Below are 22,807 nucleotides of genomic sequence, written 5' to 3' on the forward strand. Positions count from 1 at the left end.
GACTCCTGTCCCGACCAGACGAGGGTCTTCACGATCGGGTTCCCCATCGGGGGATCGGAGACGGACGGGATTGGAGCTGAGTCCGAGAGAGCAAGAGGACGGTGAGAGACAGCGAGAGCCCGAGAAAGAGCTGCAGCAGCAGCATGAACTGGCGGTGGTGGAGCGGAGAGGCCTAGGGGACCCCCCAGGGGTGAGTGGGGATAGACCCCGGGGGGCCAGTTCCACAGGGAACCTCGAGACTAAATTGCTGCCCCTGGTTAAGGAGGGGGGGATGTGGATGCCACCTCACTGCCTTTGAGCAGGCTGGAGATTTGAACCAGGGGGACCCTGCGGAAAAGCCCCGGTGTCTAGCTCCCTTGCTGGGTCCCAAGGCCATAGACTCCGTCAGCCAGATGGGTGGGGAGGTGGACAGGCTCCCACTCCTGACCCCAACCTATATGTCTGTGTGGAGTTTCCTGGGGTCGGGCCCCTCAGACCTCCAGTGGGAGCGGAAGGTGACGGTCAATGGGGAGACATTCCTGGGGTGGCGAGACCCTGGGACAGAGAGAACTGTTGTCAGGCACTGGGTGGTGCAGCCTCAGATGCTGAGGGGCTGGGTGAGCTGGGTGAGGGTCCCAGGGACGAAGCCCCTCGCCCTGCCTATGGCCCAGATCCCTGTGCAGACCCAGGAGGGGTGGGGCTGGCTGGTCGTTGGGGTACTCCAGGACACCAGCTGCGAGACCCTGTTGTGGGGTGACTGTGTCTCTTTGGGGCAGGATCCAGGCCCTGCTCCTGTAACGGCCGAGGGTTTGAATTTGAATCCAGGGAACCAATCGGCGGAGAGGGAAATGGTCAGTGAAAAGGCAGATGACCTGGCTGGCAGCAGGGAGGAGCTGCTAGGCTCAGGCTACCTGCCTGCCTGTAACCAGACCCCTGGGGCTCCCTGCCCCCCTTGCACACCGGAGAGGGGGCTCACGCTGGCTCTGATGCACTGAGGAAAGCAGTGAGCTCGCTGCCTGCCCCCACCGGGACAGCAAGGGCAGCGCTGAGCACAGGGGGAGCTGAGACCCCAGCTGAGTGGGGGGAGATACAGCCAGGGCAGGGGATCTGTTGGGAGTGGCAAGGTGCTTGGTAAGGAAAGTTTGGATGAGCCTAGGCAGCCTTGTGAGCTGATGGCTGTGTCTAGTCAGCAGTGTGGGAAGGCGAGGAGAGTGGAAGATGAGTGTCCCTGGACCTTACCTGTTAGCTGGGTGGAGAATTGGGACAGGGAAGGAAACGTGCCTGTGTCTGTCAGGGGTATTGACTTGCCTGTGGAGGGAGCTACCCTGATCTCCAAGCAGTTGTCTGTGACCAGCCTTGTGCGCTGGGACAAGGGGAATGAGATCCCTAGCTGGGTGTCTGGGAAAGGAGAAAGTGTGTCCGGCTCTTCTTTGTCTGTGGAGCAGACAGAAGGGGCCTTTCAGCCTGTGATGGTTGAGGGTCGTGCAGTTGTCTCAGAGTTGGTTCTGGATTCAGCTAAAGCCCAGGAAGGGAAGGGTCCTAAGTTTGGGTCTGCTCGGGAGAATGGCCCTGTAACTAGGTCGCATCCAGTTAGTGTCTATGTAAAATCCCAGAGACCAGACAATTCTGGTGCTTGTATTTTGCCTGTTGCTAGTGTGTTGTTGGGAAAGGGTGGAGCAACTCTGTCTGATCAGGATGAGATCCTAGCCAGGGCACAAGGAGAGCATGAAGATGATGTGATTGTGTTACCTACTGAGGGTGTGAAACCTGTAGCAAGAAGGCAAAGATTCCTGAACTTGTGTGTGGCAAAGGGAAGGAGAATGCTTCTGACCTTTTCTCTAGGAAGCCTGTCAGTTTGCCTGAAAGGGGCCTGTGTAGGAATCCGCCGGATGAGCCAGAGGTAATTCTGGATGTAAGGGAGACCCAGAAAGAGTCTGTTGTTGCTCAGGAAAGTGTTCCTCTAGAGCAAGCCCTCGGTGAAGAGGGTAAGAGCAGAATTTCTGTGAGGGGTGAATTGTTGCCTAGAAAAGCCCTAGGGAAAGGAATCCTCATGGAGTCTTTGCAAGCAGTTTACTGCAACTGAAGGGTGTGAAAGTGATTTAATCAAGAAAGTTTCAGTTCCTAACAGCCAGAAATGTTCTGTTGTGAATGGATCCACTGACTTTCCGCTTGAAGGATCCAGTGTGGATAGCTTTGAGAAGGTCTCAGATGGAGTGAAAGCTGTTAAGAAAGTTAAACAGTCCTATAACCAAGTGGCTGTGTTTGGCCAGCAGGTTGGGGAGAAGACCCAATCCCAGTTTGACCCCCTGGTGTTTTGGGGTGGCCAAAGGGCACGGGTCACAGAAACCTTCCCACATGCGGCCTGCGAGTGCTATCGACCACCCCTGACCTAAGGGAGGGTGTGAAACTGGAAGTGCCTGGTGTAACTCCTACCAAGGAATGGGAGAGATGCTGGGGCATCCATGGGAACATTGGTGGCTTCAAACTTCCCCAGATCACTGGCTAAAGTGACTCCGCTCAGTTCGATCTCGAAAGGGGGAGAGATGTGACGAAGCGGGACTGTTCTTAATGTTTCTTCTGAATAGTGTGGGGGTGCCGCAGTTTCCCCTAGGCAGTTCTTAAGTATCTAGGGGGTGGGATAAGGGGGTGTGATTGTTGCAGAGCCCTAGAGGGCAGGTGTGTGCAGGGGTCTGGACACAGAGAATGGCCGACACCCTGTTTCCTGGCAAGTGATGGCCTGGGCCCTTCCCCCCTGCAAGGTGAGAGCTAAAGGGCTGGAGAACAAAGGAATCAGGTGCCCTCCTGGCCCCGGGGAAAGGGACAAAGCCCAGAGGAGGGGGGGGGGGGGGGCTGGAGGGAGTTTCAGTTTGGGGCTGGCTGGGACATGGAGTGAAGGGCAGACGTGGTTGTCTGGCTCCCCGCCACCCAAAATGGACCCAGCTGAGGGGTCCCGTTCTCTGCACCTACAAGCTCTGTGTTAGACCATGTTCCTGTCGTCTAATAAACCTCTGTTTCCCTGGCTGGCTGAGAGTCACGTCTGACTGCGGAGTTGGGGGGCAGGACCCTCTGGCCCCCCCAGGACCCCGCCTGAGCGGACTCGCTGTGGGAAGCGCACAGAGGGGCAGAGGAGGCTGAATGCTCCGAGCTCAGACCCAGGAAGGTGGAGCGGGGGAGCTGTGTGTCCTGCAGACAGGCTGCTCCCGGAGAGGAGACTCCCCCAGAGTCCTGCCTGGCTTCGTGGGGAGCAGTTCCAGAGCATCGCCCGGAGATGGCGTGACACCATCCACCCCCCACAGCCCCCTATCCATCCCCCCTCTGCATCTACCTGCCCCCAATGCACCTCTCTACCCATCCATCCATCCCCCGACAGCCCCCTATCCATCCCCCCCTCCGTCCACCTGTTTCCGTACGCACCTCTTGACCCATCCATCCACCGCCCACAGCCCCCTATCTATTCCCCCCCGCATCTACCTGTCCCCAGACGCACCTCTCTACCCATCAATCCATCCCCCCACAGCCCCCTCTCCATCCCCCCCCGCATCTATCTGCCCCCAACGCACCTCTCTACCCATCCATCCTCCCACAGCCCCCTATCCATCTACTCCCTCCATCCACCTGTCCTCTCTAACCATCCATCCCCCCACAGCCTCCTATCTATCCCCCCTCTGAATCTACCTGCCCCCAATGCACCTCTCTACCCATCCATCCATCCCCCGACAGCCCCCTATCCATCCCCCCCTCCGTCCACCTATCCCTGTACGCACCTCTCGACCTATTCATCCACCCCCACAGCCCCCATCCATCCCCCCCTCCATCCATCTGTCCCCGTACGCACCTCGCGACCCATTCATCCACCCCCACAGCCCCCATCCATCCCCCCCTCCATCCACCTATCCCTGTACGCACCTCTCTACCCATCAATCCATCCCCCCACAGCCCCCTATCCATCCCCCCTCTGCATCTACCTGCCCCCAACGCACCTCTCTACCCATCCATCCTCCCACAGCCCCCTATCCATCTACTCCCTCCATCCACCTGTCCCCGTACGCACCTCTCGACCCATCCATCCCCCCCCACAGCCTCCTATCTATCCCCCCTCTGCATCTACCTGCCCCCAATGCACCTCTCTACCCATCCCCCCCCCGCATCTATCTGTCCCCGTACGCACCTCTTGACCTATCCATCCCCCCACAGCCCCCTATCCATCCCCCCCTCATCTACCTGTCCCCGGACGCACCTCTCTACCCATCCATCCACCCCCCCACAGCCCCCATCCATCCCCCCCGCATCCATCTGTCCCCGTACGCACCTCTCGACCCACCCATCCACCCCCCACAGCCCCCTCTCCATCCCCCCTCCATCCACCTGTCCCCGTACGCACCTCGCGACCCACCCATCCACCCCCCACAGCCCCCTATCCATCCCCCCCACATCCACCTGTCCCCGTACGCACCTCGCGACCCACCCATCCATCCCCCACAGCCCCCTATCCATCCCCCCCACATCCACCTGTCCCCGTACGCACCTCGCGACCCACCCATCCACCCCCCACAGCCCCCATCCATCCCCCCCGCCATCTACCTATCCCTGTACACACCTCTCTACCCATCCATCCACCCCCACAGCCCCCCTCCGTCCCCCCCCATCTACCTGTCCCCGTACGCACCTCTCTACCCATCCATCCCCCACAGCCCCCTCTCCATCCCCCCCCATCTACCTGTCCCTGTACGCACCTCTCTACCCATCCATCCCCCACAGCCCCCATCCATCCCCCCCTCCATCCACCTGTCCCCGTACGCACCTCTCTACCCATCCATCCCCCACAGCCCTCTATCTACCCATCCACGCATTTCCCCAACCCCCCATCTCTCTATCCATCCAGCCACCTTTCTATGCCCCCGCACCCCTATCTATGCATCCACCCCCCCCCACCTCTGTCTAACACTTCTCCCCCTCCTTCCTATTCTTCCAGGGCCATACACCAGGGTCCCTGCGTCTCTCTCTTCCTGAGTCGTTCTCTCCTTCTATCCATCACCCGATCCACCCCTTCCACAGCCCGCGGGCTGCCTCCCCCGTCCCCCCACAGCAGAGCCACACACTCCCCCCTGCAGTGCATGTGCGTCCACACGGACACACTCGCAGAGGGACTAGTTTGTATGCCAAGAGGTAGAGAAAGCGCCGCGGGGGGCGGGGGGGGGGGGGTCTGGATCCCAGAGACACACACACATAGAGGAGAAAATTCGATGATTTCAGAGAAACACAAACACTCCACAATTCTAATTCAGCCGTGTACACACACCAATTGTGTGGGCCAGTGATATACGGTAATAGATCCAAACCGCCTGTTCCAGAAATACGTATGCATAGTGGTAGATAATTCGTCAATATTCCAGTAGCGTGCCCCCCCGCCACACAAATTGTCTCTACCAGAGATATAAATGGACATGGAGATAAAATATCATTTTCCCAGTGGCAAAACACACACAGATCAAATGTGTGTCTCAGTGTTAAATACACACACATCAAATTGTGTATTCTGATGAAACACACACAGATCAAATTGTGCATCCCAAAGGTACACACACACACACACACACACACACACGCTACTCCAGAGATATACACACAGCAAAACAAAAAATTCTGCATTCCAGAGGTGCTCACACACAGACACAGAGCAGGGCTCATTCCCTCCAGCAGGAGGCAGCAGGGACACGGGGACACACACACACACACACACATCAAATTGTGTATCCCATTTGCAAACCCAGATCAAACTGTGCATCCCCCTTGGATACATGCAGTCAAAGAGAGAAAATTGTGTATCCCCCTGTCTGAGACACACCAAGAGCAAATTGTGCACCCCAGAGGCGCACACCCGCCCACCAAATGGTGCATCCCAGTGTCTCTTTTTCACACACACACAGAGATCAGATTGTGCACCCTAGTGTTTCACACCCAGAGCAAAATGTGCATCCAGAGGTACACCCCCAAGGTGTGTACACACACACACACCCTGCAGGGCGCAGAGTGCAGGGGGCGGCAGGGGGACGCACACCCCCACCCTGCAGGGTGCAGCCCCTCCAGCAGGGGGCAGCAGGGACACGCACACACCCCCACCCCCGCAGGGCGCAGCCCCTCCAGCAGGGGGCGGCAGGGACACGCCCCCCCCCACCCCCGCAGGGCGCAGCCCCTCCAGCAGGGGGCGGCAGGGACACACACACCCCCACCCCCGCAGGGCGCAGCCCCTCCAGCAGGGGGCGGCAGGGACACGCACACACCCCCACCCCCGCAGGGCGCAGCCCCTCCAGCAGGGGGCAGCAGGGACACGCACACACCCCCAGCCCCGCAGGGCGCAGCCCCTCCAGCAGGGGGCAGCAGGGACACGCCCCCCCCCACCCCCGCAGGGCGTAGCCCCTCCAGCAGGGGGCGGCAGGGACACACACACCCCCACCCCCGCAGGGCGCAGCCCCTCCAGCAGGGGGCGGCAGGGGACACTCACACCCCCACCCCCGCAGGCGCAGCCCCTCCAGCAGGGGGCGGCAGGGACACACACACCCCCACGCCCGCAGGGCGCAGCCCCTCCAGCAGGGGGCGGCAGGGACACACACACCCCCACGCCCGCAGGGCGCAGCCCCTCCAGCAGCGGGCGGCAGGGGGACACACCCCCACCCCCGCAGGGCGCAGCCCCTCCAGCAGGGGGCGGCAGGGACACACACACACACACACACCCGCAGGGCGCAGCCCCTCCAGCAGGGGGCGGCAGGGACACACACACACACACACCCGCAGGGCGCAGCCCCTCCAGCAGGGGGCAGCATGGGGACACTCACACCCCCACCCCCAAAGGGTGCAGCCCCTCCAGCAGGGGGCGGCAGGGGGACACCCCCACCCCCGCAGGGCGCAGCCCCTCCAGCAGGGGGCGGCAGGGGGCCGCACACACACTCCCCCCCTCCGGGCCGGGCACTGCGGTACCTCGGCAGAGCAGGACCAGCCCCAGCCTGCAGAGCAGCCAGCCCGGCCAGGCGCCCCCGCTCATCGCGCCGGCGGCTCCCCCTCGCGCGCTCCGGCTCCGGCTCCGGCTCCGGCCCCGGCCCCGGGGATGCGGCAGGACGGGACGGGACGGGACGGGCCCGCGGGGTCCAGCCCACCAGCCCTGGCGCATCAAATCCGGGGCTGCGGGGGGGAGGGGGGGGGAATGGATGGAATGTTAACAGACAGCTGATCGAGGGGGAGCGACCAATCAGGGGCCAGGAGCAGGAGGGGCGGGGCCAGGCACGCAAATGAAGCCAGAGGAGTGGACCAATGGGAGAGGGGAGAAGCTGGGGGCCGGGGGGGGGCGCTGATTTATGAGGCGTTCTTTGTTACTGCAGCACTGCTGGGGGGAGGGGCCGGGGGGAGCTCCCCGCACCTGGGATCCCCCCCGCAGCCCCTCCCCCCATCGCCAGCCCCAGCGTCACAGGGGCTGGGGGGAACCTCATTGCCCCCTCCAGCCTCTTCTACCCCCCACCGCCGCATAGCGCCCCCCCCCGGCATGGGGGCCAGCCCTGACTGCTAGGGGAGAGCCCCCCCCCCCGCCACACAGCGCCCCCGCTCCCCCTCTGACTGCCCCCCCACCTCGCCCCCTGCGGAACCCCCCTCCCGGCGACCAGGGGCGGACTGCCCCCCCACCAGACCCCCTGCACCATCGCCCCCCCGCCCCCGCCGCTCAGGGACTGACTGCCCCCCCACCTCGCCCCCTGCGGCATCCCCGCCGCTCAGGGACTGACTGCCCCCCCCACCTCGCCCCCTGCGGAACCCCCCCCCCCAGAGACCAGGGACTGACTGCCCCCCCCACCAGGCCCCCTGCAGCATCGCCTCCTCCCCCCCACCTCGCCCTCTGCGGCACCCCCGGAGACCAGGGGCTGACTGCCCCCCCCCACCTCGCCCCCTGCGGCACCCCCCGGAGACCAGGGGCTGACTGCCCCCCCCCACCAGGCCCCCTGCAGCATCGCCCCCCCCACACACACCTCGCCCCCTGCGGCACCCCCCGGAGACCAGGGCTGACTGCCAGGGGAGCATATTGATTGTTCTTTCTCTGCCTACCGCGGGGGCTGGCAATGCTAATTACCTGGGGTTTAACTCCGCCTCCTAACCCCGCTCCTGAGCCGGGAGGCCAGGGGGATGGGCAGAGGATCCTCAAGAGGGGCAACTTCCACACACTGATGAGGGGTGAATATTTCCCAGGAGGATGCAGGCTGGAAGATTTTAGCTGTCCTGTTTAGTAGGTGTATTACAGTAGCCCTGCCAACACGATTGGGCCCTGTGGTGCTGGGGCCCCGTTGGGCCAGAGACAGACCCTGCCCCAGCTGAGATCGGGCCCCCTATGTAGGGTGCCGCTCAGACAGAGCGAGAGCCAGCCCCCAAATAGAAAGAGGCAGGAGTATCCTCCCTGCTTTATGGGTGGGGAAACTGAGGCACAAAGCGATGCTGTGATCTGCCAAGGTCACACAAAAAGTCTGTGGAAGAGACAGCAGTAGAACCCAGGAGTCCTGGCTCCCAGACCCCACTCCCCTCCCGTGGTCAGGGATAGAACCCAGGAGTCCTGGGTCCTAAACCCCACTCCTCTCCCCTTCCCGGGCTGGGATAAAATCCATGAGCCCTGGCTCCTAGACCCCCCCCCCCCCCCGTTCTAACCACTAGACCCCACTCCCCTTCCCAAGCTGGGGATAGAACTCAGGCGTCCTGGCTCCCAGCCCCCCCTGCTCTAAGCCTTAGACCCCACGCCCCTCCCAGCAGCTGCAGTGGGTCAGGGAGTCCAATTTTGTGACCGTTAATAACATTTGTTACCATGGCAACAAGGCTAATGATGGAGGCAGGGTAATCAGATGTCCTGCCGTAGGGGGAAGTCGGTTACCCATATTGGGGTGGGGGGCAGGGAGCTAGGACTCCTGGGTTCTATCCTGGCTCGGCCGCGGAGTGGGGTCTAGTAGGCTAGAGCAGGGGAGGGCTGGGAGTCAGGATACCTGGGTTCATTCCCCAGCTCTGGGAACGGGGTGGAGGGTAGTGGTTAGAGCTAAGGAGAAGTGAGGATTCTTATTTCACCTACATGTTCATGGTAAGTCCCTTGGTGAAGGACTTTATGGAACCGCTACCACTTCCCTTTCTAGTTTAACTGTCCCAGTAATTCTCGGCTCTCCCCGGCGGGTCTGTTACCCAGACCCCGGCCTTGGGGCTGGGACCCCCAACAGGACCCCAATGCTCCTGGGAAAACAGCCCCCCAACTGCAGGGTACACAACAGCACTGGGAACTGGGAGGGGAGTGGTTTCTAGTGGTTAGAGCAGGCAGGCGGGCGGGCTGGGGGCCAGGACTCCTGGCTTCTAGCCCCAGTTCTGTGCAGCAGTTCCACCAGCTTTTGTTCCCCTAACAGCCATGGTGCGTGTTCAGCTTCCCTGCTCCAGTTTTCGGCCCTGACTATTTCTCTGACCCAGATGAGAAATCGGCCTCAGCAGGTGGCCTGGCAGCTCCCGGCATCCTGGCACCGGGGGGGGGCTCAGTCACCATGCAGGACTGAACCCAGCCTCCCCCTGCTAGAGCTGAGGAACTGGGGGCACAGAAAAGGGAAGCAATTGCTGCAGGTCACCCAAGGAGCCCCAAAGGGAACCCAGGAGTCCTGATGCCTAGCTCCCCCTTGCTCCAACCACTAGACCCCACTCCCTTCCCAAAGCTGTGGACAGAATGCAGGAGTCCTGGCTCCCCGTGACTGTAACCACTAGCCACCACTCCTCTCTCAGGGATAGAACCCAGGAGTCCTGGCTCCCAGCCCCCAATCCTCTAACCCACTAGCCCCCACTCCCCTCTCAGAGCCAGGGATAGAACCCAGGAGTCCTGGCTTCCAGCCCGCCCCCAGCTCAGATCCATTCTGTCTCCCGTTGCGGCGCTCAATTCAATTACGTTTATTACCCACAAACAGCAAATATAAACAACCAGGAATAATTGGGAGCATCGCCGTGCTGGTTTCATCTTGACTGGAAGCCCTGGGGTGATTGACTTGGGGAGGGGGGAGTCATGGGGTTGGGGTGGGGGGGGGGTTGTGAGGTGCGGGAGTGCCACACACACACACACACACACACACACGTTATACCTCTCAGACCCCAGGCTCAGATACCCCTGCAGGAATAGCAGGGGGCTGCGGGTCAGGAGTGAGGGGCACCAGCAGAGCTGGGCATGGAGGGGGGTGTAGGGCTGGGCTGGCAGGGGCCTGCGGGTCGGGAGTGAGGGGCACCGGCAGAGCTGGGGGAAGGGGGGAGCCCAGGGCTGGGCTAGCCAGGGGCTACGGGTCGGGAGTGAGGGGCACCGGCAGAGCTGGGTGGGGGAGCCCAGGGCTGGGCTAGCCGGGGGCTGCGGGGCAGGAGTGGGGGGCATTACGCGGTGTGACTGCCAGAACCAAACCTATTCCCTCTCAGTGGCCCTGTTTAAAGGACACTCCCACCCCCAGCCCCAGAGCCCAGGCCAGATGTTTCCTAGCCCCAGCCCTGCTCCCACCAGCTCCTTAGTTCCCTTTCAGTTTCAAGTTCCAGTAAAGGGGGAACCTGGGCTCCGGTTCCTCACATCTTCCCGGGCCTTGCTTGGGGCTGCAGCTGCAGAGCTGGGTCAGGCAGGGACGGGAGAGACGGATCCAAGGGCCCTGATCTCCCACCGCCCGGCTGGAGGTGAGTCCGGCCGGCAGATTCCTGGGTGGGTGGTGGGAAGGCTCGAAGCCTGGCAAGAGACAGGCGGACTGGGTTGGGGGGCGGGGGGACAGGGAGGCAAAGAAAAGGCGGGTGCAGGGGTGGGCGTGAAAACCCCCACCCATGTCTCATGGCTCCAAGAAGGCTGACTCCCTGCATCTCCTGGCTGGGAAGGACCCAGGAGTCCTGGGGCACCAACGGCCCATGAGCTCCCCCAGCGATGCTGCGGCTAAGAGGGCGAGCGCACCCCTCGCTGGAGAAGCTGGTGAATAGCGAGTGGGAGCCAGGAGGTGGGGTCCTCTCTGGATACAATATGGGGGAACGCTATGACTGGAGACTGCGCCCAGCTCTGGGGGGCCACACATCAAACAGGTAGTCAGGAAATTATGGCGGGCTCAGAGAAGAGCAACGGGGACAATCCGAGAGCTGGAAAACCCGTCTGAGAGCAGAGACTGAAGGAGCTCGATCTGTGGAGTTTCTCCCAGAGACGGCTCTGAGGGGACTAGATCCCGGTCTGTCAGCTTCTCCCTGGGGAGAAGATTTCAGGGAGTAGAGGGCTGGTTAGCCCGGCCGGGCCAGGCAGAACGAGAGTTGACAGCTGGGGTGTGAGGCCAGACGAATCAAGACTGGAAATAAGGGGCAGATTTTCCCCAGAGTGGGGAACAGATCCTTGGAGCGACTGTCCCAGGGACAGGGCAGATTCTCCATCCTTGTGCTTTCCATCGAGGGCAGGTGTCTCTTGCGGCAAGCTCACCCATCAGATATGGGCTGGATGGAGGAGTCCCTGGTTCTCTGGCCTCGGCTACGCAAGAGGTCAGATGGGATGATCAGAACAGGAATAGAACCCAAAAGTCCGGACTCCCAGCCTCATGCCCCCCCAATCAAATCCATGACCCAAGCAGGAAGGGCCAGGGGGTGTGATTGACATGTGGCAAATCTGACACCAATCAAATCCAGTTTCGAGACCATCGACCTGTGGAACACCTTGCCACTGGATGCTGCCATGGCCCATTGCTCAGCCAAAGGAAAGGATGTTGGGCCAGACGACAGGGAATGCCTGGAATTAAAGCGATGGCCTGGGGGACTCTGTGCCACAGGAAACTCATTGCCAGTCACAGCGCAGAAGAAAGCAAGAGGTGTTCCTATGAGGCCAGCTGCGTGTCTGTCAGAGGTCAGGGAAGTCACAGGTTCCATGACTTTCCGTGACCTCCGTCACTTCTCCAGCCACAGGTGCTGGCTCAGGGGCTGCCCGGGCCAGACAACCCCTGGGCCAACAGCAGCAGCAGTTTGGGTGTGGGAGGGGGCTCAGGGCTGGGGTGCAGGGCAGTGCTTGCCTAGTGGGGGGGGGCTCCCCCCGGCATGTCCCTGCAGCTCCTAGGCAGAGAGGCCAGGGGGCTCAGTGCGCTGCCAGCCCCGCCAACCCCACCCCCCAGCGCTAGTGGGGGTCCTGGGCCACTCCCGAGCACCTGCTGCACCCCCCAAGCACCCTACGCCCAAGTCATGGACAGGCCCTGAATTTTTGTTTACTGCCCGTGACCTGTCCATGACTTTTACTATATACCCCTGACTAAACCTTGGGCCTTACCTATGAGTAATGAGGACAAGCGGAGCCTTTAGAGCCAGGAGTTAAAACTCAGAGCAAGATGCTTGGAAAGGGGTTAGACCCACCTGCTTAGAGCAGGAACCAACCCCAAGGCATAAGGGGCTGGCAGAGAATTTCCCCCACAGGGAGATTATTCCATCGTCATCCACTAGGCGGTGTCTTGCACCTTCCTCGGAAGGAGCTGGGCTTTGCTAGAGACAGGACGCCGGGGTAGATGGGCCCGTTGAGCAGTTTCTCTGTCCTTGGGCGTTCCAGCTTTAGCCACTGGACCCCATCCCCCGAGGCAGGAATAGAACCCAGGGGTCCTGATTCCCAGCTCCCCCTGCTCTAGCCACTAGACCCCATCCCCCAAGGCAGGAATAGAACCCAGGGGTCCTGAGTCCCAGCCCTTAAGAAGGCCCAAGGCTGCCAGGTGGAAAGCCCCTTCCAGGCACAGAAGCACGGCACTTTCTACTGCTGGGTTAGGAGTGTGTATTTGTGAAACCACTTCAGCTTTTGAGGTTTTCTGCATCAGCCAGATGGCAGTTCCCCTTCCCGTTGCCTGCCCCCAGCCTCCCGAGCCTCACGTGTGCCAGTTACACTCAGATCTGTGCCGGGGATCTGGCTGGCCAGATGTCACACGCATTTATCCCCAGCGAGAAGAGAACCCGGTGGAGAGGGCTCTGACCTGAGGGCAAAGTTGCTCTGAACTCTCAGCCTCCTGCCACTGCTAATTCATAAATCCGTCCATCTGGAACCCAGACGGGCCCCTAGATCATTCCAGTCTCGTCTCCGGCACAGCCCAGGCTAGGGGCTCTCAATTAGTCCCCCCATACTGAGCCCAATCACTCTCATTTGCGAAGAGCATCTTCCAAAAAAGCCACCAGGTGTTTGTCCGGCAGTTCCTAAAACCCTCCAGTGATGGGGATCCCAAAACCACCCCTGGAAGCCAATTCCACCCCTGGAAGCCAATTCCAGAGCTTCTCCCCCTTGAGAGTTAGAAAGTGTTTCCTAACATCTGACCTAAAATGTACAAACTTTTAAATTTGGGGGGTAAAAGTGTTGAGTTTGCAGTTTAAAAAGAATCGTTTTTTAAAAAACCTTGAACTTGTTCTGTTTTTAATCAAACAGCCAGCCTGGCAAGTGGATTTTTTAAAACATAAAAATCACTGTTTTTTTCCCCGAAAACCAGTTTTCAAAAATCGAAGCTTGTGCTAAAAGCTGTTTTCTGTAAACTCAAGACGTTTACGAAGCCTCCGAATGGTTTTCATCAAAACTGACGGTTTTGAATCAAACCCCAAATACAATTATTGGAACCTGATTGGGTTTTTTTCCCTTACCAAAAATCTGTTTTCAAAACCTGAGATTTGGGCTTAAAAGAGTTTATAGAAACTGAACATTTGACTCAAACCCCACGTTTTTTCTTACCAGAACTGCCATTTTTTATCCATCCCCCAAAACATTTACTGAAACTCCCAAATTTTGACCCCAGTCAGTTTCTGAAACCTGAAAAAACCCAGTTTCCACTTTTTCCATTAACCACAACAAAAATTGCATTAAATTTTTGAAAAGGAACCTGACCTGGTTTGCAATTCCTGGTGATAAATGGCTGACGTGTCCAACTGGCTCCATCCATTTCCCTATTACGCCAGGGTCCTTGCTCCCACTTAGGAAGGAAAGGGCCATACGAGGGTGCTGATACTGCAGAAATCCTGGGCACAGAACGCTCAGTGCAAGGGGTGGCCCATAGCTCTGTCTTGTAGCAGTGAGTTCCACTGGCCATTTCCCAGTTGCTCTGAGAATACCCAGCCTGGAGAGTCTGGAGGACCAGAGGGTGCCCAGAGAGATCCTCTCCAATGGTACGTTCCTAACTCTCTGGTATTTCTCCCTTCCTTGTCGTCCACTCTCCCTTTTACCCTAGTCTGTTGTCACTTCTAAGCCCGCTTCTGTCTCTCCCCAGGGCACCATGGACCGAGGCAACACGACTCTCCAGCCAACTGCTGGGGCAAATTCCAGCCAGATCCCAGCATCTGTGAGCGCCTCTCACCTTGCCGCGGCCGTGTTGCTCTTCATCACCTTCCTGGTGGGTGTGGTGGGGAACGGGCTGTACCTGTGGGTGCTGGGGCTGAAGATGAGGATGACAGTGACCACGCTCTTGTTCCTGCACCTGGTCTCCTGCTACCTTCTTTTCACCCTGCTGATCCCCTTTTTTGCTGTCTATGTCCTCCTGGATTTCCACTGGGTATTTGGCATGGCCATGTGCAAACTCCTGAATGCCTGCATCTCTCTGGGCATGTTCACCTCTGTCTTCCTTCTGACCCTCATCAGCCTGGACCGCTACATCCTCACTCACCATCCCATCTGGTGCCGGCATCACCGCACCGTGCCCCAGGTCAGGAAGCTGGTTGTGGGCGTGTGGCTGGTCTCCTTAGCTCTCAGTGCTCCCTACCTGGCTTTCCGGGAGACCCGCGTGTTGGACGGGGGCAAAATCACCTGCACCAACAATTACAACTTCTCCAGAGACGGGAATGGAGTCGAGACGCAGGACCTGGGCAGACGGGTCCGCCTGGCCGTCTTCATGGTCCGGTTCCTTCTGGGCTTCCTGCTGCCCTTCTGCACCATCGCGGGATGCTACGGCTGCGTGGGGCTGGAGATGAAGGAGAAGGGGCTGGCGCGGAGCAGGAAGCCCTTCAAAGTCATGGGGGCCGCGGTGGTTTCCTTCTTCCTCAGCTGGCTGCCCTACCATCTCTATCATGGCTTGAAGTTCTTCAAAGACGGGTGGGAGCTGGACAGCATCCTGGTCATTTACACTCTCACCTCCTGCTTCAACGCCTGCTTCACCCCTGTCCTCTACCTCTTCGTGGGGCGGCGGTTCCAGCAGGTGCTCAAGACATCCCTGTTTGCTCTGCTTCGGGAGACTTTTGCTGACGACCTCAGTGGCAACGGCGTTATCTCCCATGAGAGCTCTGGGGTGGCAGCTGGCAAATGGGAGCTGCCTGACCAAGTTACGGGGCCTCTGGATTTAGGGTCAGGGAGCTTAGAACCCAGGGTTCTAGATTAATTGATGCAGAGGTTAATGGCCTTGAGCTCTCCCAGCATCAGAAAGTCTGGTGTGATGCAGCAGGTTCTAGAATAATGGTATGTTCTAAAACGTTACGGGTTCCAGATTTCTTGATGCTTTAACAAAAATCCAAATGGTTCTTGACTGAGTCAAGAACATCATGGGTTCTCGATCATCCCCCTTCAAGCCCCTGGTGTGATTTCATATGTTGTAAATTCTCAATGTGTTCTATAACAGAGAGGGTTCTAGATATCTCCCCCTTTAAACTCCTGATATAGCCCTGTATGTTCTAGCTTCCTGTTTTGCCCTATAGCTTCATGAGTTCCTGACCTACTTTAGCTCATCTAAAAACCACAGTTTCTCTGTATGTTCTAGTTTTATGATTGGTCTAATGGGTTCTAGGTCAATCATGCTTTAAAACCCAGATGTTATCTAATTGGTTATGGATTCCTGACTGTTTCTTAGAAGTGTGCTGTGACGAAGTGGGACTGTTCTTAATGTTTCCTCTGAATAGTGTGGGGGTGCCTAAGTTTCCCCTATGCAGTTCTTAAGTCTCTAGGGGGTGGGATAAGGGTGTATGATCATTGTAGAGCCCTAGAGGCAGGTGTGTACAGGGGTCTGGACACAGAGAATGGCCGACACCCTGTTTCCTGGCAACTGATGGCCTGGGCCCTTCCTCCCTGCGAGGTGAGAGCTAAAGGGTTGGAGAACAAAGGAATCCGGTGACCTCCTGGCCCAGGAAAGGGGAAAGCCCAGAGGAGGAGGGACTGGAGGGAGTTTCAGTTTGGGGCTGGCTGGAGACATGGAGTGAAGGGCAGACGGGGTTGTCTCGCTCACTGCCCCCTAAAATGGACCCAGCTGAGGGGTCCTGTTCTCTGCACCTAAAAGCTCTGTTTTAGACCATGTTCCTGTCATCTAATAAACCTCCGTTTTACTGGCTGGCTGAGAGTCACGTCTGACTGCGGAGTTGTGGGGCAGGACCCTCTGGCTTCCCCAGGACCCCGCCTGGGCGGACTCGCTGTGGGAAGTGCCCGGAGGGGCAGAGGATGCTGAATGCTCCGAGGTCAGAGCCAGGAAGGTGGAAGCCGGGTGAGCTGTGTGTCCTGGAGACAGTCTGCTCCCAGAAAGGAGACTTCCCCAGAGTCCTGACTGGCTTTGTGGGGAGCAGTTCCAGAGCATCGCCTGGGGACTCTGTGACAACTGGTGTCAGAAGTGGGATGTACTGCACCCCGCAGATGGCGCTTCCTGCAGTAAGTGACGGGGGAGCAGTAAAACAAAAGGGGATTGACGAGGAAGAGGCGTGCTGAAGGCTCAGAGAGGAGCAGTTTCGGGGGCGGTTAACCCCTGGGAGCGTGTGACCAGCGAGAAGGACTGTGCAGTAATGGGGTCCCCCTGGGGATGGGGGTGAGCAGTCTCAGGGGTGGAGGAGTCTGCCGCTCGACCCTGGCAAAGAGGTGGTGACCTCGAGAAGGGCTGGCACACTAGGGGTTCTCCCTGGAAACTGTGGGAAGCTGCGAGCACACAGGCCTGTGAGTCCACAACAACTTGGGAAGAGCGGAGTGATGGCCTGTCACCGTCTCCTTAAGAAGGACATTGTAACCCTGTGCAGAAAGAGAGGGGTGAGCATTGGAAAGTTCACCAAGGCACAGTTCATTGTGCAGCTGGAGGAGGATGACGGCTCTAAGGAACAGATTCCTGACCCCAACTGGGGCTATATCAGGATCTGGGAGCAGCTGGAGTGGGAGCCAGGCATCCCCAAGACTCCTGTCCCCGACCAGATGGGGGTCTTCATGATCGGGTTCCACATCGGGGGACTGGAGACGGACGGGATTGGAGCCGAGTCCGAGAGAGCAAGAGGACTGTGAGAGACAGCGAGAGCCCGAGAAAGAGCTGCAGAAGCAGCAACAGCATGAGCTGGCGGTGGGGGAGCGGAGAGGCCTAGGGGACCCCCCAGGGGTGAGTGGGGATAGACCCCGGGGGGCCAGTTCCGCAGGGAACCTCGAGACTAAATTGCTGCCCCTGGTTAAGGGGAGGGGGATGTGGATGCCACCTCACTGCCTTTGAGCAGGCTGGCAATTTGAACCAGGGGGACCCTGCGGAAAAGCCCCTGTGTCTAGCTCCCTTGCTGGGTCCCAAGGCCATAGACTCCGTCAGCCAGATGGATGGGGAGGTGGACAGGCTCCCACTCCTGACCCCAACCTATCTGTCTGTGTGGAGTTTCCTGGGGCCAGGCCCCTCAGACCTCCAGTGGGAGCGGAAGGTGACGGTCAATGGGGAGACATTCCTGGGGTGGCGAGATCCTGGGACAGAGAGAACTGTTGTCAGGCCCTGGGTGGTGCAGCCTCAGATGCTGAGGGGCTGGGTGAGGGTCCCAGGGACGAAGCCCCTCGCCCTGCCTATGGCCAGATCCCTGTGCAGACCCAGGAGGGGTGGGGCTGGCTGGTCATTGGGGTCTCCAGGATACCAGCTGTGAGACCCTGTTGTGGGGTGACTGTGTCTCTTTGGGGCAGGATCCAGGCCATGCTCTGGTAACTGCCAAGGGTTTGAATTTGAATCCAGGGAACCAATCGGCGGAGAGGGAAATGGTCAGTGAAAAGGCAGATGACCTGGCTGGCAGCAGGGAGGAGCGGCTAGGCTCAGGCTACCTGCCTGCCTGTAACTAGACCCCTGGGGCTCCCTGCCCCCCTTGCACACCGGAGAGGGGGCTCCCGCTGGCTCTGATGCACTGAGGAAAGCAGCGAGCTCGCTGCCTGCCCCCACTGGGACAGCAAGGGCAGCGCTGAGAACAGGGGGAGCTGAGACCCCAGCTGCGTGGGGGGAGACACAGGCAGGGCAGGGGATCTGTTGGGAGTGGCAAGGTGCTTGGTAAGGAAAGTTTGGATGAGCCTAGGCAGCCTTGTGAGCTGATGGCTGTGTCTAGTCAGCAGGGTGGGAAGGCGAGGAGAGTGGCAGATGAGTGTCCCTGGACCTTACCTGTTAGCTGGGTGGAGAATTGGGACAGTGAAGGAAACGTGCCTGTGTCTGTCGGGGTGTTGACTTTCCTATGGAGTGAGCTACCCTGATCTCCAAGCAGTTGTCTGTGACCAGCCTTATTTGCTGGGACCAGGGGAAAGAGATCCCAAGCTGGGTGTGTGGTGAAGGAGAAAGTGTGTCTGGCTCTTCTTTGTCTGTGGAGCAGACAGAAGGGGCCTTTCAGCCTGTGATGGTTGAGGGTCGTGCAGTTGTCTCAGAGTTGGTTCTGGATTCAGCTAAAGCCCAGGAAGGGAAGGGTCCTAAGTTTGGGTCTGCTCGGGAGAATGGCCCTGTAACTAGGTCGCATCCAGTTAGTGTCTATGTAAAATCCCAGAGACCAGACAATTCTGGTGCTTGTATTTTGCCTGTTCCTAGTGTCTTGTTGGGAAAGGGTGAAGCAACTCTGACTAAGCAGGGTGAGATCCTAGCCAGGGCACAAGGAGAGCATGAAAGTGATGTGATTGTGTTACCTACTGAGGGTGTGGAAACCTGTAGCAAGAAGGAAAAGATTCCTGAACTTGTGTGTGTGGCAAAGGGAAGGAGGATGCGTCTGACCTTTTCTCTAGGAAGTCTGTGAGTTTGCCTGAAAGGGGATTGTGGAGGAATCCGCCAGATGGGCCAGAGGTAATTCTGGATGTAAGGGAGACCCAGAAAGAGTCTGTTGTTGCTCAGGAAAGTGTTCCTCTAGAGCAAGCCCTCGGTGAAGAGGGTAAGAGCAGAATTTCTGTGAGGGGTGAATTGTTGCATAGAAAAGACCCAATCCCAGTTTGTCCCCCGGGGTTTTGGGGTGGCCAAAGGGCACGGGCCGCATAAACCTTCCCACATGCGACCTGCGAGTGCTATCGACCACCCCCGACCTAAGGGAGGGCGTGAAACTGGAAGGTCCTGGTGTAACTCCTACCAAGGAATGGGAGAGATGCTGGGGCATCCATGGGAATGTTGGTGCCTTCGAACTTCCCCAGGTCACCGGCTAAAGTGACCCCGCTCAGTTTGATCTCGAAGGGGGGAGAGATGTGACGAAGTGGGACTGTTCTTAATGTTTCCTCTGAATAGTGTGTGGGTGCCTCAGTTTCTCTAGGCAGTTCTTAAGTATCTAGAGGGTGGGATAAGGGTGTATGATCATTGCAGAGCCCTAGAGGGCAGGTGTGTGCAGGGGTCTGGACACAGAGAATGGCCGACACCCTGTTTCCTGGCAAGTGATGGCCTGGGCCCTTCCCCCCTGCAAGGTGAGAGCTAAGGGGCTGGAGAACAAAGGAATCAGGTGCCCTCCTGGCCCGGGAAAGGGGAAAGCCCAGAGGAGGAAGGGCTGGAGGGAGTTTCAGTTTGGGGCTGGCTGGGACATGGAGTGAAGGGCAGACGTGGTTGTCTGGCTCACTGCCCCCCAAAATGGACCCAGCTGAGGGGTCCTGTTCTCTGCACCTACAAGCTCTGTTTTAGACCATGTTCCTGTTGTCTAATAAACCTCTGTTTTACTGGCTGGCTGAGAGTCACGTCTGACTGCGGAGTTGGGGGGCAGGACCCTGGCTTCCCAAGGAGCCCCGCCTGAGTGGACTCGCTGGGGGAAGCACACGGAGGGGCAGAGGATGCTGAATGCTCCGAGGTCAGAGCCAGGAAGGTGGGAGCCGGGTGAGGTGTGTGTCCTGCAGACAGTCCGCTCCCAGAAAGGAGACTTCCCCAGAGTCCTGACTGGCTTCGTGGGGAGCAGTTCTAGAGCATCGCCCGGAGAGTCCGTGACATGTGCATGTCCCAGATCTCACAATACTCAATAACTCAAGGGTTCCTAGTTCAGTCTAGAAGTACATGGATTCTAGATCACTCACCCTTTAAAACCCTGGTGTGACCCTGTGACCGGGGTCCTAGTGGGGAGTCAGCTGTGGTCACTCAATTAGGGTGAACTGCAAAGAAGGGGCAGCCAAACCCCAAAAAGCTGGTGGATGTTCCAATACCTAGATTCACCAAACCAGCATAAACCAGCTCTTTATTACCTCACCGGTTACTCAGGTGTCCAAACAACACAGTTCCCTTAAAGGATCCAGCCTCAGGCCTCCATCCAGGTACCCACATTAAATATGATGAAACTTTTTGTAAATCGTATTTCATCGTATAAAAGAACAGGTTCTACCAACCCCAAAGGATCGGACACATCACCTTCCAGGTTAACGAATGTTTCAGATCTCACCCAGATACACACTCCCGCCAATTCTTATTAACTAAACTAAACTCTATTAACAAACAAGAGAGAGAGTAAGGTTAAAAGAGCAATATACCTACAGATATGAGTTCAATCCATTGGAGGTTCAGATTCACAGCAGAGATGGGGAGCTTTGTACTTGCAAAGAGTTCCTTTAGAATTCAGTTCATAGGTCATAGTCCTATGTCCGAATCTCATATTCGGGGCGAGCCAGCTTAACTGTGACTCAAACTTCCCCTGATGAAGTCTAAGCAGATCTGAGATGACAGAATCAGGACACAAGGATCTTTTATACAATTTCATATCTTTTGACAAGTTGGAATTAATTCCTCAGGGAACAAATGGTAATTAAGATGACTTTGAAGGAGGTCCATCACCGGTACTTAGCTATACGAATTAACATAAGGCCGTTTGCTTGTTTCTCCACCATTCATGGTACAGTTCAAAGAGAGTCTGGGGACAAGTCTCCCAAACAAACTGTTGATTTCTGTATACAGTGATTCATCCTGAGTTAACGTGATCAAATCACTTCCACACACATCAGTTGCAGCAAACTGCTTGCAAAAACTACCCTGAAGATTTTTCTCTTCAGGAATCTTTCTAACCAACAACTTTTTTCACAGAAATTCTGCCCTTACCCTTTTCATAGAATCATAGAATATCAGGGTTAGAAGGGACCTCAGGAGGTCATCTAGTCCAACCCCCTGCTCAAAGCAGGGTCGATCCCCAATTAAATCATCCCAGCCAGGTCTTTGTCAAACCTGACCTTAAAAATTTCTAAGGAAGGAGATTCCACCACCTCCCTAGGTAACGCATTCCAGTGTTTCACCACCCTCCTAGTGAAAAACTTTTTCCTAATAGCCAACCTAAACCTCCCCCACTGCAACTTGAGACCATTACTCCTCGTTCTGTCATCTGCCACCACTGAGAACAGTCTAGAGCCATCCTCTTTGGAACCCCCTTCAAGGAGTTGAAAGCAGCTATCAAATCCCCACTCATTCTTCTCTTCCGTAGACTAAACATCCCCAGTTCCCTCAGCCTCTCCTCATAACTCATGTGTTCCAGTCCCCTAATCATTTTTGTTGCCCTCCACTGGACGTTTTCCAGTTTTTCCACATCCTTCTTGTAGTGTGGGGCCCAAAACTGGACACAGTACTCCAGATGAGGCCTCACCAATGTCGAATAGAGGAGAACGATCACGTCCCTAGATCTGCTGGCAATGCCCCTACTTATACATCCCAAAATGCCATTGGCCTTCTTGGCAACAAGGGCACACTGTTGACTCATATCCAGCTTCTCGTCCACTGTAACCCCTAGGTCCTTTTCTGCAGAACTGCTGCTTAGCCATTCGGTCCCCAGACTGTAGCGGTGCATGGGATTCTTCCATCCTGAGTGCAGGACTCTGCACTTGTCCTTGTTGAACCGCATCAGATTTCTTTTGGCCCAATCCTCCAATTTGTCTAGGTCCCTCTGTATCCTATCCCTACCCTCCAGCGTATCTACCTCTCCTCCCAGTTTAGTTCACCTTGGGCTTGCGCTAAAGGAACATTTTCCTGAGCAAGAACAGACTCTGGGTTTCACTTAAATCCAGAATCACCTCTGTCCCATCAGGAGGATTTTCACAAACTCCCCTTTCAGGTAAACTGCTAGACTTCATAGTCACAAGATTAGAAGCATTCTCTTCCTTGTTACAAGTTTCCACACTGTCAGTGGGTAACAGTCAAATCACCTTCATGCTTTCCTTGTGCCCTGGCTGTATTATCCTGATCGGACAAGGTTGTCATATCTTTACCTAGCAACACACTAGCAACAAGCAACATAGAAGCACCAGAATCGCTTGGTCTCTGGGAGTTATTTATGACATTAATTGGATGAAACCTAGTTACAATGTCATCATCCCTAGCAGACACAAATTCAGGACCACTTCCTTCCTGGGCTTTAGTTGTATCCAGAATCAGCTCTGGGTCAATTAATAAATTTTCAACCATCATAGGCTGACAGGCTTCTTCTGTCTGCTTTACAGACAGACAGAAAAGAGCTGGAGAAACATTCCCTTTTAACAGACACACAGCTTGGGATATCCTTTCCCTTGTCCCAGCACACATGGCTGTTCATGGACAATTGCTCAGAGACTGAGGTAGCTCCCTTCATGGGCAAGTCATTACCCCGACAGACACAGGAACATTTCCGTCACTGTCACAGTTCTCCACACTGGTAACAGGTAAGGTGTAGGTATACTCACATTCGACTGACCTTGTCTTCCCGAACTGGT

General features: G+C 57.3%; 2 protein-coding genes across 2 annotated transcripts in view; one reads left to right on the forward strand and one right to left on the reverse strand.

Moving 5' to 3' along the window:
* Positions 1-7,137, reverse strand: part of IGLON5 (IgLON family member 5) — a gene marked incomplete in the record, with an annotated part of 33,083 nt that extends 25,946 nt beyond the window's left edge. Inside the window, 1 exon segment of the mRNA XM_037883433.2 lies at positions 6,955-7,137. Within this exon segment, the coding sequence (XP_037739361.1) occupies positions 6,955-7,018 (64 nt within the window).
* A 3,431-nt stretch (positions 7,138-10,568) lies between these two features.
* On the forward strand, positions 10,569-16,273 carry LOC102945151 (probable G-protein coupled receptor 33). The gene is made up of 2 exons (XM_007053161.4): positions 10,569-10,671; positions 14,232-16,273. Exon 2 carries the CDS (start codon positions 14,238-14,240, stop codon positions 15,330-15,332), a length of 1,095 nt encoding a protein of 364 aa, XP_007053223.2. The 5' UTR covers positions 10,569-10,671; positions 14,232-14,237; the 3' UTR covers positions 15,333-16,273.
* Positions 16,274-22,807: the final 6,534 nt, after the last annotated feature.

Source organism: Chelonia mydas, chromosome 24 (genome assembly GCF_015237465.2).
Source record: "Chelonia mydas isolate rCheMyd1 chromosome 24, rCheMyd1.pri.v2, whole genome shotgun sequence".
Taxonomy (NCBI): domain Eukaryota; kingdom Metazoa; phylum Chordata; order Testudines; family Cheloniidae; genus Chelonia; species Chelonia mydas.

Coding starts and splice junctions, on each gene's coding strand:
- LOC102945151 (XM_007053161.4), top strand. CDS start 14,238: ATGGACCGAGGCAACACGACTCTCCAGCCAACTGCTGGGGCAAATTCC.